We start from the raw sequence: 14,427 nt of genomic DNA, 5'->3' as shown, positions 1-14,427 counted from the left end.
TTAGTGAGTTAAAATTTTTAAATCAACCAATTCATTCGACAAAATATATGAACATGAGAAGATTAATGATATTCTTGTTTGTGGATTACTTAAATTTAATCATTCTGGTCTAGCTTGTGTCATGATATCTTTTTCTTGATTTTGTTTGACAAAAAGACACAACTATAGATTCTTAAACCAAACCCTGCTTCTATATCAATGATATTAAATGTATCACTTAGAATGCCAAAAAAGATCATGGCTTAGGACACTTTCTTGTTGGAAGGGAATGCATCCTTAGTGTTGCTTACTTTTCATCATCTCTATTTTTGTAGTTTCCACATCAAAATTATAAATTGCAGCTCAACTTTGGTTTAGAGAGAGAGAGAATTGAAAAAAGTATCCAACTCAATGTCATGCTTGTGACAAATTCAACAAATGCAATTATTGGATAGGTGTACCCATACATGGGTTCCACCACAATCTGGCCTTTTTAGAAAAAGAACGGTGATATTTGCAAGAGCACTCACCTTGGTATTCTATAAATTCAACAAGGAAATTACAAATTGGCTCATACAATCATATAAGGTTGCCCTAAGATAGTAACACTTAATTTGGATGCATGCTGACAGCATTGTTTTATTAAAAACCAAACCATACCGGCCGGTTTAATCATAAACAGGCATCTATTTCGGTCTACTTATATAAAAAAAAAAAAAGATGAAAATTCATTAAAAAAGAAGAAGAAGGAATAATTAGAATTGGACGGTTCGTTTTGATTATTTTTTTATTATTCAATAATAAAATGGGAGATAGAATATTTGGACCATTTTGATTATAGATATGCAAGCATTGTGTTCTATTGTATAATATATTTGGTTGATATTGTGAAATTTAAAGCATAGTATAATAATGAAAACAAAGATTGGAATGTGCAGAGAGGTTTCAATTAGTAATGATGGCTTTGGTGGAGTTAGCTTAACAGATAAAGTTTCTGATTATTGAATAAAAGATCTGAGGTTCAATTCTCGTTTATACTAAAAACCGATTAGTGTTTTGATTTGATGATAAAAATCTATCATTAGGAGCGGACACCATAAGTTGAAACTCTTTCTAAAAAAAAAAGAATAATAATGATGGCTTTGAATGTATAATCTACACCTACCTTAAAAAAAAAAAAAAAAAAAATCAATAATGATGGCTTTGAATGTATAATCTACACCTACCTTTAAAAAAAAAAAAAAAACTTTGAAAAGTTTTTTTTTTTTGGAGAAGAAATGAAGGGTCCAAAACTAATTTAGAAAGTTGTTAATAACATTTAGGTAAAGATCTTTGGCATAAATTAATTAAACAATGAATTTTGTGGAGATCTTAATGTGAAATTTGTTTTTCGATAAATCTGGTGTTTGATCAATAAATTTCAATCTATTTCAATTAGAGCGTGTGGTCGAGTATAAGAGCACTAATCAAAATGTGATGTTACGTCATGAAATTTGGAACCTTACCTTTTTGAAGGATTATTGGTTTTGTAAAGATAGTAAAACAGCTTGCAAATTTTTAGTTAGTTTTTAATATATATTTTCAGAAAATATTATATTCGTTATTATTACAAATTTATTATAATTAATTATATTTACTGTGAAATAATTATTAATTAAAACATTTCAATCACTGGTTAAACTACAATTGGATCTAAAACCTGAGATTTTTTTTTTCTTTTTCAATTCTCTGTCTGCTTTTTAAAATTATGGCTGGTATAGGATATATCCCATGAATCATCACAAAATATTAAATTTTACAAGCCTATGAGGTTTTTCATAAACTCTGTTCTGTTCGACCACTTTTTTCCTTGTCAAATTTTTAACTAAAAGGAGATTTATTTTACTTTTACGCCCCTTTATGTATACCCAAAAAAAAAAAAAAAACAAAAACAAAAACAAAAAGAAAGAAAAATTTACCACCGTCGGCAAAATAAAAGAGGTGGTAAAAGCATATTCATATTCATATTCATAATAATTGTCTTGTTTTGTTTCTTTTCTCTCTTCATAACTAACGTGGTCCCTTGGAGATTTATTTGCCAATAGTGGCTAGCTACAAGTTATCCTATGGATTTGTATTGTCCTATAGGTGAAATTAGTGCTTTTTTCTTTTCCTTCCCTCCAACCAGAAAATAAGAAGAAGAAGGAGACAAAACAAAAAATAAAAAGTACTCCATTCCATTCTTGCCTCCATCCATCTATTGTTTTACCCCCTAAATTTTCATTCGTCCATAGTGAATTGGGGTTCTAAAATGTAAGACATTTAATTAATGTTTTTTGTTAAGGAAATTATTATTGGATTTGTATTTTTTTTTTTTTGGTTGATAATTTGGTAGTTGCCTCTGGATGTCTTGATAAAAAAACACCTAAAATTGCTTTTACCTCCAAACCGAAAAAAAATAACCAAGAGCCTTAGTTCAGCAATTAGGTTTAAATCTACTATCACCCACTTTTTATAACATTAGATTATAAAAATAAATAAATAAAAAGAAGTTACTCCATCCCATTTGATCATGATAATTTTTTATCAAGAAATAGATAATGATAATTTAGTAACAAATACATTCAATAAATTCAATTACTTGTAGGTAAAGAACTAAAGAAGTTTTTTTTTTTTTTTTTTTTTGAAGAACTAAAGAAGTTATAAAATTATAATAATAATATGTAAGAAAATGCCAACTACCCTTGCATGTATTCTTGAATCAATCTATTAGCCCCCCCTTTTTTTTTTTTTTTTTAGATGAAGAATCTATAGTCAATTTATCGCTAAAATTTAGTAAATTTTCCGGAGTATATATATGTTATGATTTGTGATATAGCATAGAAACTGTGAAGACTTTTGATAATTCATATATAGAATTGTTCCGCAACTATTTTTTAAAGGGCATGAATCTTTTGAATTTAAGATTGTATGAATTGGGTCTCGTGGAAAATTCGTATCTCCACTGCATTATATAATATCCCAATCCTAATCATATACAACTACACCCCATAAGAGTTTAATCATCTTAATTAGTTTCATACTAGTGTTGCATTTTGTGAATGCTAATTTGATAGTGCTATAGGGATTGAGTGCATCACCAATTTTATTCATATAATTTGTTATAAAAGATTAAAGGTTTTAGCAAATTATATTTAAGTCAAAGGAAACAAAACGTACAATCTTACAAATGCAATTACAAATTGGATTTTACATTCGGGTGGCAATTAGTAAAATTTTCTTCTTAAGTAGGGGTTCATAGGAGGCTTTTCAAAATCTATAGACAAGTAAATATTTTAAATATGTAATTTGATTACTATAAAAAAATTTTGAAAAAAATAAATCAATCTAGATGTATAATAATAATATGCACAAAAAGCTCTATATGAGTGTATGTACCTTAATTAGTTCTAAAAAGTTATATAGTATCTTTTGACCTTTCTTTCTTCTTCTATATTAACAATTATTAAAATTTTGAGCTTATATTAAACCTACGAAAGCATGAAAGTGGTGGCCATAGAATTACCAAAAGGGGTAATAAAAATGGGGTGAGAAGTAAATGACATAAGGTAACTTTTGTTTGAGTTTTCTAATTACAGAATGTGGGTCCGAAAGGAAATTTTTATAATGGGTTGTTGAAAGGTGATGACTCATTATTAGGATTGGTTTTGGGAGAGAGAATTTATGGAGGGTGGAGACTGGAGAGAGAGACAGAGGGGTTTGTCCTATCGATAAGGGCCAAGGCTTAAAACTAAGGACCTTTTAAGTATTTGAGATTTTTTTTGGCGGAGCTATTAATGAGCCAATTCCCCTCCACTCCCTCAATCTCGTGAGATGTATAATTGCAGATGTATGTATAAATATTAAATATTGGGTTCAAAAACTATGAGATGCATGGGGTGAAGAAAAAGACCCATGAAATGCATGTATAACTTGATATAGGTTATTGATCAATATACTCTTTAATATTTAATTCTTTAATTTATTAACTTGATAGCAAGTTTGCAAGCCAACTTGTATTAGTTGTGATATATGTTATAATATTCTTCTAATACTCAGTCATATATTCTTATTTAAATAATTATAAATTTTCGTTTAAGAGCAAACTAGGTCAAATATAAGCTACTTAGGCAAGCAAGATCCACAAAAAAAAAAAAAAAAAAATTCACTTATATATAGGGCAACCTACTACAAAAAGCCAACCAGCAAAATAGGATTTACAACTCACATAAGGAGCCATTGAGCTTACATATTGTTAGGGTTGTTTTTGTCACCTTGTCATGTATTGTGTCTAAATTGACTTAGCTTTTTGACTTGGGTTCAGAATGGAGAGTCGAGCTTGCTACTCCCACTTGCACTTGTTGCTATCAATGGCTATAAGGGTGTCTTGAAAGCTTTTAAAAGAACAAAAAGCCTTTGAAGGTAAACTAAAAGTCCACTAATAGTCTCTACTTGCCTTAACAATTCTTAGATTGGAGAGAGAGAGAGTGAGAGAGTTTTACTTATGCTACCAATTAAACACATACACACACAAAAGAAGATTTATTATATATAATATAACACAATATATCGTCTTAAGCAAAGAAGTAAATGTTGTATGCTGGTGAGTAGAGCAACTTTAGTTAATACTCCTATTGGTCGTGCCTTTATAGAGGCTTAAAGGAACATCTAAAATCCTCCTTCAATCAATGACGATTGTCTTTAGTTAGTTGTTGGGTTTTGAGATTATGACAAAATCAGGAGCGGTGGTTTTTCATGGGAGGTCGAGATTGTAGGGACATGATTTTTGACGGCCCAGGAATGACGTTGGACTCGTATGTAAAGGGCCCTAACAATATGATTTATAGAGAGTGGGCTTGAAAGGCTTGACCTTGGGCACAGGTGAGCGGTTTTGTCGTAGCTTCTATGGGAGCTTATGTATAGACGGACTTGGCTTGACTAGCTAAGCCCTCCATTAGTACGGGTTGTAGGACTTATGTCCTCGGACGCTGTCCGAGGAGCCTTCTATCCTTCCTCCCCCTCCCCCCTTCAGGGGGGTGGGGATCCCCTTTTATACTAGTGTTCGTTTCTCCTTTTAGGGTCCACGTGTAAGTTTTACTTTCTGGGGTGCAGACTTGTCCTGTCAACCCATGCCTAGAGTGGTTAGGGGTCCTTGGGAAAGTTAAAAGGCATGGTTTAGAGTATGGGCTTTTCAGATACAGGGTTTTGTATTATGATGTTGGCAACTTTTTCCCTTATCCTGCCCCTACACTGAGTTTGCCCCTTTCTTCAGGCATTTTGTGAGGTGCTGAGCATGAGGTCGTCCTCGGCAATATCCTTATGCTCCTTTTGGGATTTCATTATGCGTCCTCGGCAAATGGCTCTCCTTAGCTTGGGCCTTGGGTCCTAATGTAGAGTGGGCCTGGGCCGTGAACTCTCTGGCCCCACAGAGATAATTTGGTTGATGTTGATTTGGGTAAGTTAGTCAACTAAATCTCCTTTAGTTTGCTTCTATAGGAGGATTGACACCTCTTGAAGCTACTAATTTTGAGGAATTATATCAATCGACATTAGTAGTAACAAACAAACATTTCATGTTGGGATGCAATTTAGATGAGATTTACTATAGATATAACAAATCATGAGTCAAGCCTGGTAGTGTGGCTTGCATTGTCACTTATGGGCTTATCAGGGTGGCTCTATAGTATAGGCAAATGAGATAGCTGTCTAAAGCTCCCAGCTAAAGAAAAGACTCCCAAATTTTAACCAATAGGGATATTTCTTTCATTATAATAGTATTAATTAAGCCTAAATATTAGCCAATAAATAAAATAATATTTTTTATCAAATGAGAAAAAAAAAAAAAAAGAAGAGAAATGTTATGTTTCAAAACATTTTTCATAACACTTTTACAACAAATCCTAAGTAACAAGTTGTTATTAATAGGCAAAAAAGTAATTTTAGTGGTGAGTTAAAAAATTAGAACCAATAACAATTTAATACGTAGGATTTGTTGTGAAAATATTATAATTGTAGCACTTCTATATATTAAAAAAAAAAAAAAAGCAATACACAAAAAATATCACTACATTTTTTACAGTAGTTGAGTTGGCAAATTTTACTAGTTTTCATCTAAATTCACCACTAACATAATTTTTAGTTATCACTATCAATATGCTAGATCAACAAATGTGAAAAATTTTGTCCAAATTTTTTGTGTCTATAGACTTTCTTTGCATCTAAAATAAGATAATAGAGTTTAAGACTTTTAAGTAATTTTTTATTTTAAAAAAAAATTATATAAATATATAAAAGGTCTTAATTTAGTTTTCATCAAATGCATCAAACCGCGGGTTATATAGGTGTTGTAAGTGCTCAAAGCCCATTAACACACCAAGTTGGAGAGAGAGGAAGAAAGAGAGAGTGGCGAGGATTGCATGAATCCTCTTTAGCTAGCCAAATTGCGTTACGAATGGGGGTTGGATTAGGTCTGGTCTAACGCAGCTTAGTCCATTAATGATTCAAAACCGTAATAAAATATAAGTCCTTTCTTCTAGCCCAATAGGAGTGTCCAAAGAATTTTTAAGCCCAGCCCAACGTTAAATAACACATTTGTCATAGGAGTGTCCAAAGAATTTTTAGGCGCAGCCCAACGTGATTCCCAAGCCCTACCCAAAGAGGCCTATATTTGAACTAATTTTCCATGCCATTTTAGATGTTATTGAATTTGAAAGCTTAACGAGTCTCTTTCCCAACTGGTCAAATAACATTTAATTTGAAGCTTTTAGGGAAAATTACAACCATTTATGTTCCATCAGTCAAAGAATATATATCTTTTATTTATGTTTCTAGTTTTCTTGAGTCTTTCTAACTTAGTCTTGAAAATGTAATGTTTTGAATTATAATTTTGTTCTCCTATGCTTACTTAGAGTGTTATTCTCAGCAATTGTCTACGTTATTTGGCTTAAACGAATAAAAAAAAGAGAGAGTGTGTTTTACAAAACTTTAACCAAGAAAAAAAAAAGGCATTTTCATCATTTACCTATCAAACTCCTCTCACTCAGTTTTCTCTTTATTTTAAAGAGAAAATTTTTTAGTGGGCTTGGAGAGAAAACACACAGGTCCTACCATCATTTTTCTCTCTTCTCCTTTTAACCAAACACTTTTCAAAAAGTTTTCTCTTATTATTTTTTCTCATTTTTTTTTCCATCCTCCCTAAAATTCACTCTACCAAACACATCCTTATTCTTGAGTGGTCCTGTGAATGTTGATTTTTGCTCTAATATTCATTGGTGGATTCCATTAAAGTGTCGATTATTTCTCTTATATTTGTTGGTGGATTTAGTTAGAGTAGCCAGCTTATCTATCCTTTTAAGAGAGAGAGAGAGAGAGAGAGAGAGAGAGAGAGAGAGAGATTTTTTTTTTTGTCCTAAGCATATATTCTATCAACTTTTTTAACTTTCTCAATTTACTTGAATATAATTTTATATTCTTCTACAGATTTTATGGCAAATTACGAGAAGGTACAAAATTACCACATTTTGTTAAAAGATTCCCAAACTTAAATTTAAAGTTGTTTTAAAAATTTATTTTAGAGGCCTTATACATGTCTTTATTCAAAAATCACAATCATCTATGACAGTTATAATTATTTATTTCTAACCTTTATTAGAAATAATAAAAAAGTCATGATTATTTATGAAATATTTACAAATTTTTTAAACAAACAAATTACATATAATGTAACAAAATTTGGGTCTTATATCTTCCAAAAATGCTTTATCTCGAAATAAAAATAATAGAGTTTCAATGCAAAAGCAAATTAGTGTGACTCTGTCTATTCATCCAAAAAAAAAAAAAAAAAAATAGTGTATCTTAAAATTATGCATAAAATATAAGCTAATAGATAATATAGTAAATAATATCCAATTGACATAAAATTTGACATGTGTATTAAAAGAGTAAAGAATATGCAATTTAATGATTAAATTTTTAAAATATATAGTAATTTTTATTTTATTAAGTAAGGATGTAACCTAAAACTACAATTAATTTTGTAGGTAAATTTTGTCAAGTAGCTAAATGAATGGTATACAATCATGTTAAGTGTGAACAAATTTTAATTTTTTTTTAAAGTAGTATTAATTAAAAAAAAAAAAAAAACCCAAAACTCTAGCGTGGCAACCTCTAAAACACAAAAACATAGAAAACACTAACGTGGAACTATGCAGCTGATCGTTGATAGTTAAATTCATTTAAACGTCTCATTGCCTGAAAGAGGAAAACGAGGTTGCTGCTGCACAGCTTGATCAAGATCCCATCCAGTTTCCTCAAAATTTGTGGGACCCACTTAAAGATGTCGAATTTGGATGGGTGCGATCGATTTCAGCGGGCGCTAATGGAGTGCCACCGCAAGATTCCGGCCGGACCGGCTCGTGAAGCTGCCTGCAAGCACCTAAACCGGGCTCTGGCTCAGTGCCTGGTCTCCCTGGCTTGCCCCGACGAGTCGGAGGCGGTTCGGAGCCTCTGCTCCAGCGGTGGGACCGGTCTCAAGCGGACTCAATGCCAACAGGCCCAGCTCTCTCTCTCACTCTGCCTCTCCTCTCTTCAACAACAATAACAATGTAATGTTTTGAGCTGACGTGTACTTCTTAGAAATGCTGTTTTTTGTCTTTTAGGATTTCACTTTCTTGTATGTTTTCGATTTTGTTAATTCATATAAATAATTAAAAATAGGTTTTATTTTTTTTTTTAAGATAAATATATTTTCAGATTTAACGGTCCTAGAATCCACACAATAGCTGATATATTACAAACACGTTGCTTGGCACAAAGTTTCCTTCAATCCTTAGGTCAAAAGCTGCTTATAATTTATGCTAATACATCATTGTTGAATGTTAACAAAGAGAGAGAACAATAATCATAGAGAGAAAAGGGATTATTCTCTCCATTTCACGTTCAAATTTTATGTTTTGGGTCAAAGTTTTAAATGACGCGGTAGTCTGTACACTTAGATTTGTGAAATATGATCCGAACCATGAAATGGGCATAACTTGAAATGGGAGACTATTGTTTTTCATAGAGAAGAAAGAGGAAGAAAGTTATATGAAGATAATTTAGCTTAATAAGAAGTGATTGAAGATTTCCCCAATTAAATTGAAAACAAATCATACTACACACATCATGGTCATTAAATACATCACAGATTATACAATCAATTAGCATATTAATTGTGAGTTCTAATTAGCTCAATTGGTAAAGTTTCTGATAATTGAATAAGAGATTTGAGGTTCTATCATTACCTACAGCAAAAATCGATTAGTGTCTTGGTCTGATGATACAGAGTTATTATAAAGAGCGAACGTCATAAGTTGAAACTCTCTTAAAAAAAAAAAGTTGATTTGTTTCTCAAAAAAAGAAAAGAAAAAAAGGTTAGCATATTACAGGTAGGTATGTCACCCTCACGTTCTGTGTAGTCAACCTTCCCACTGTCATGTCCAGAAGAGTAGTCATGTTAGGGCCCATAGGGATAATCTCAAATGGATCCGTTGTAGGTTGGCTTTCACAATAATGCTGCTTGATGTGTTCCATGTTCACCAGTGCTGCTCATGCCTGGGATTTGGAAAATGTCCCAAGTCTAAAAGGAGTAAGATAGACCACAGAATATACAAAAAAGATTTGGATATTCCTGTATCAGTTTCTTGTGAACTGCATAAACCCGTGTTATTGAATTTGTAAGTTACAACAATTTGAGCCATAAAAGAAACAAAGAAAAAGCCCCAATGTCAATGTGTCTATCATGGGGAGAAATTAAATTTGTTCAAACCAAAGCTGAAATTCTGGGATAAAGCTTACTTATCCAAAAAACTACTGGTCTTAAGCCAAGGTGCAAATAAACTAAAGCTGAAATGATTTCATTTTTATAATTCTATTGTTACAACAAGGAGAAGGGCAGTTTTAAGTCCTGGTTTTTTCTTAAAAAAGAGACTGGACAATGCCACTGAGCTACAAGGCTCTCTTGACTAAAGTTGAAAAGATTTTAAGACTTCAGAAACTATGATTGCCTTCCATTTTCTTTACAATCAAATGAAATGAAGCATTGGTTTAGAAAATCAAGTTTATTTATAAAATAATTGACACATACGACCATTTCAATTGAAAATGCAATTATGGCGAGCAATTTTAATGATGTTCAGATGGTGCTACAGAATGACTTAACTGTTCTAAGCCTGAAGATTTTACTGGCTTGTTTGTGGCAGAAACAAAATTGCGACGAAATTACAATCCTAAGTGAGTACCTAGTTTTGCTCTTTGCTCACTCTGTGATTGCAATTTCAAACATTTGTTTTTAAACCTCAGAAATGTGAAAAGGATAAAGCACTTGTAAGTTTCACCTTCTATTGAATTAAACCTCAGACCAAGCCTTTTACATATCCTGGGGTCAGGTTTAGCTCCTGGTTCCTCTGTACCTGAAGTAGGAAAAACCCATCCCATATGCTCATCAGTTTCCTTTGTTCTTTTCCACTTGGATTTAACTGATTGAGCAACAAACAGACAGTATTGATTTGGTCATAAGATTTTGATTCCACCTCTTTGGAACATACTAAAAGATTTGCTGACCATGAAACTGATGGCTTTGCAAGTCCTTTTTCTTCAAGCATGCAAGGCACCTGAAAGTTCAAAGGCAAGCATGATATATACAGATATTACCTTCCAACTTCTGCTGGAAATATACAGCTTAAATATCGTGAAGTAACGTTATAGAATGTTGAAGCAGTTCTGATGAAAGTACCAGAATCTGATGTCTCATCCATTGCAGATTGAGCCACATATGAAATGAAGGGCAGAAGAATCCATAATTTAAGGAATTTAGCATTACTTCCAGCAGTAAATAGAGTCAAAATTATAGAAACATTTAACTATGGCTAGAGTAGCATAACTAATTAATTTATCTAAGAAGGCTGAAAAGTTATATTATAGGGAAAAAAATAAAACTAAAAATACAAAATTACAAGCATGCAACCAACAATTAATTCCAAAGGAAGAGGAGTGATGGATAAGAATCACAGGCTTAAAACAGTAATTGGCAATGGAGCTCCACAAAATATATAATAAGAATCACTGGCTTGTCATGCTGGTAGGCTTCAGAGCTTTTAATTTATCAACAGTAGGAAAAGGATCAACGATTGAAACTTGCTATAGCTTCTCAGCTTTTCAACACAAATAAATTCACCAATCTTGATTAAACAATGACTGCTAACCAATGCCTTTAGAGATCCTCTCAGACAAGTTAGAAGCAAGAGCATGGTTGTTGCTTTCGTAACATGCAGTCATAAATGCTGCAGAAGTCACAGAATCCACATTACTGTCCTTATTTAATAATCTATGAAAGAACAAAGCTGCTATACCCACTTTCCTTTCACTACAAAGCTTCCTGACCAAGGTATTAACTGATCGGATCCAGAGCTTTTTGTCTAGCTTTTCTAATATGATTTTGGCAGTGTCAGAATTATATATTTTGCACAACTCATAAGCCAATTTTAGCCGAGTAGCTTCACAAGGGGATAGGCCCTTGTCTATCTTGATGTCATATAACCTGCTACCGTGTACCACTTGTAGTCTAGCATGCCTGTATTTTACCTCTTAAAGAAAATGGATATCGTCATTCCATATTCCACATTTTATATTTCCTTTTTTGATTTTAACTAACAAAACTTTGACATGCATTTCCCTCTTAAACAATTCCTTTCACATCTTTTCACTCTTTTTTTTTGGTTGGCAGCATAAAAGAAAATCATTATTGGGTGCCTAACGTTTGACAAAGACTGTTTCTTCTTATACCGGAGGTAGAAGTAAGTCACACCAGAGGACATAAGTACATAATAAGAAAACAAAAAAGGAAAAATGCAGAAGTAGAAGTAAATTACAAGGCTTGAAAGTAAAGCCCGTAGGAAAGTTGACTACTTTTCTGTACCAATTACAAGGCTTAGTTTGTTCATTTTCCAAACCATTGCTCTTTCCTGTCAAAGCCTAGATCCTACTGAGAAAAAGTAGGACTGGGAGGGATCGGGATATCCATGGTCCCTTCCAACATCAGCAGAACCTTCTTTATTGAAGGACGGAGTGATGGCTCATCTTGAATGCACCAAAGTGCCACTTTAACCATTCTCTCCAAATGTCTCTTGTCAACCTCTCCATCATTGACTAGTTTACCTAGCTCACCAATCTCAAAGCAATGCCATGCCCATTCTTCAAGGATAGCTTCTTCCTTAGGAAGATTAGTGTCCGCATTCTTTCTACAACATAATAATCTCCAACAACATGACTCCAAAGCTATAGCCATCTACTTTGATTGTCATTGGCGTCTTTTGATGCCACTCTAGTGCAACATATCCCCTTGTGCCTCTGATGTCTGTAAAGGTTTTTGTCTAATTTGGCTTCAACAACTTTGCCAATCCAAAGTCAGAGATTTTTGCACACCTGTATTCATCCATGAGTATGTTTTGAGGTTTTATGTCACAATGAACGATCTGTGGCATACACACTTCATGGAGATAAAGAATTCCTCTAGCTACATTGCAAGCAATTTCCACTCTTTCATTCCAACAAGGTTGTTTTTCTAGTGTGAATAGTATATCTACAAGTGACCCATTACTCATGTACTCATATACCAAAAGCCTATTGGGTCCATCATGGCAATACCTGAGTAGACGAACTTCGTTCTTGTGATGTGTTCTCCCAATAACTTTCATCTTAGTCTGAAACTATCTTTCATGTTCAGCCAAAAACTTGTCTAGTCTTTTGACAGCTACAACCTTCTGGCCATTCCCTATTGTTCCTTTATAAACTATCCCAAACACTCCTTGACCAAGCTCTTCCTTGAAGTCATCTGTAACTTTCTCAAGTTCTAAAAAAGTAAATGATTGTGGAGTAATATCCTCAATTAATACAATGTTTCCATTATTAGATATGCTTTTATATGCCCAAACATGGTTTCTGTAAATTGCAACTCCAGAAATTGCCAACACAATGAATGCAAAAGCAACTAGTGAAACACTGATAATTAGGATCTCCACATGAAGCTCTTTCTTGCTGGTGGGTTCTTTCTTGCTAGTGGTTTGAGATATACCTGCCTTAATGAGGGCTAAATTTGTTTCACTTTGAATTCTTCTCCCAAATCTCAAAGGAAGCCTTTGTTTTTTGCATTCTCCATTTTTGAACAGCACAGCTTCACAGTTACAGTCTGCTAAACATGCTGTTTTGCAATCCGCTTCAGTTAGCAATAACAAAGCAGAAAAGTTAACATTTTCCCATGTGGTATTAGGAACTGCTACTATGTAATATCCCATGCTTCTGTCTCTACAACTTTCTGTAGTGAAATATCTTTCACAATGTGAAGTCCTTTTGTTTTGGTTAACAAATGCAAATCCAGGAAGACAACTGCAATCAAAATCTTGATGTTTTGTTACACTAAATCCATTAAGGCCACATGTACCTATAGGGTCACACTTATCAATATTAGATGACCATAGGACTGACCAATTACCATTCTGAATTAAATTGTATGAGTATAGTCTCAATATCCCATCAGCATCATTACTCATTATGTAGACTCTATCTTTCCTTGGATATCCTCCTTGAGTCAGATCGTTGAGGTATGTGCCAGTGGAATTGAGTAGGTAGAGATGACCATCATCATCAAGGTGTAGTGTCACATTACCTCCATTTCCATGTGTAGAACTCCAGTAAGCATATTTTCAGGCAGGAGTGTGGTTCCCACTGCATACAACCTAAATATTCCTGTTGATTGATCAGATTCTGAAACACTAGAATATAATGTAAAGTCTGAGAGATGCTGAGTGGCTAAGAAGGTATCAGTTGGGTGTTCAAAACTTTTCCATATTGTATTGTTATCGGAATTGAAGACAACAAATTTGCCTGAATCAAGCATGGATGCTGATGTTACACCTTCAGGAAAAGTGGTAATGTTTGTCTGTGTTTTGTGCAGATTGCAGAACTATATTTCCATCAATTGTGAAACTCAATTTGACATCAGCAGGAACTGGAGGATTGTCTCTGTTGGCTGTCCAGAATACTGTCTTTTGAGGAATCCCAGCAAGAAAAACTCCTACAGCATAGCCATTTCCTTGCTTTTAGAAACCAAAGGTATATAGACCAGAATTTGATGGCCTTGAAGAGTTGGTGGTAGGTGTTAACAAAGAACATGGCTTCACAATAGATTTCCCTTGTTGAGCTTCTGCTATGAAAATTGATGAGAAAAATGGAAGAAAGAAGATAGTTTCCATAGTGGAGAATAGGTCTCCTTGTGTTTTCCTTGAAACGAAAAATGAGCAATGACATTCAGGAATTAAGAATAAAATCCAGTACCATATATATTTGATAAAACAAGCAATGGGTGGATATATTATTTATCTCATATTATTAGAATTT

The 14,427-nt window shown here is 33.3% G+C and overlaps 1 protein-coding gene and 1 pseudogene across 1 annotated transcript; one reads left to right on the top strand and one right to left on the bottom strand.

Annotated features, from left to right (window-relative positions):
- The first annotated feature begins 8,204 nt into the window (after positions 1–8,204).
- LOC115969225 lies at positions 8,205–8,684 on the top strand. Its single transcript, XM_031088824.1, has one exon. It carries the CDS (start codon positions 8,333–8,335, stop codon positions 8,594–8,596), a length of 264 nt encoding a protein of 87 aa, XP_030944684.1. The 5' UTR covers positions 8,205–8,332; the 3' UTR covers positions 8,597–8,684.
- Positions 8,685–12,011: 3,327 nt separating this feature from the next.
- On the bottom strand, positions 12,012–14,305 carry LOC115969224 (annotated as a pseudogene).
- Between the last annotated feature and the right edge of the window lie 122 nt (positions 14,306–14,427).

Source organism: Quercus lobata, chromosome 11, assembly GCF_001633185.2.
Source record: "Quercus lobata isolate SW786 chromosome 11, ValleyOak3.0 Primary Assembly, whole genome shotgun sequence".
Lineage (NCBI taxonomy): Eukaryota > Viridiplantae > Streptophyta > Magnoliopsida > Fagales > Fagaceae > Quercus > Quercus lobata.
This window is presented reverse-complemented; position numbering and strand designations above follow the sequence as displayed.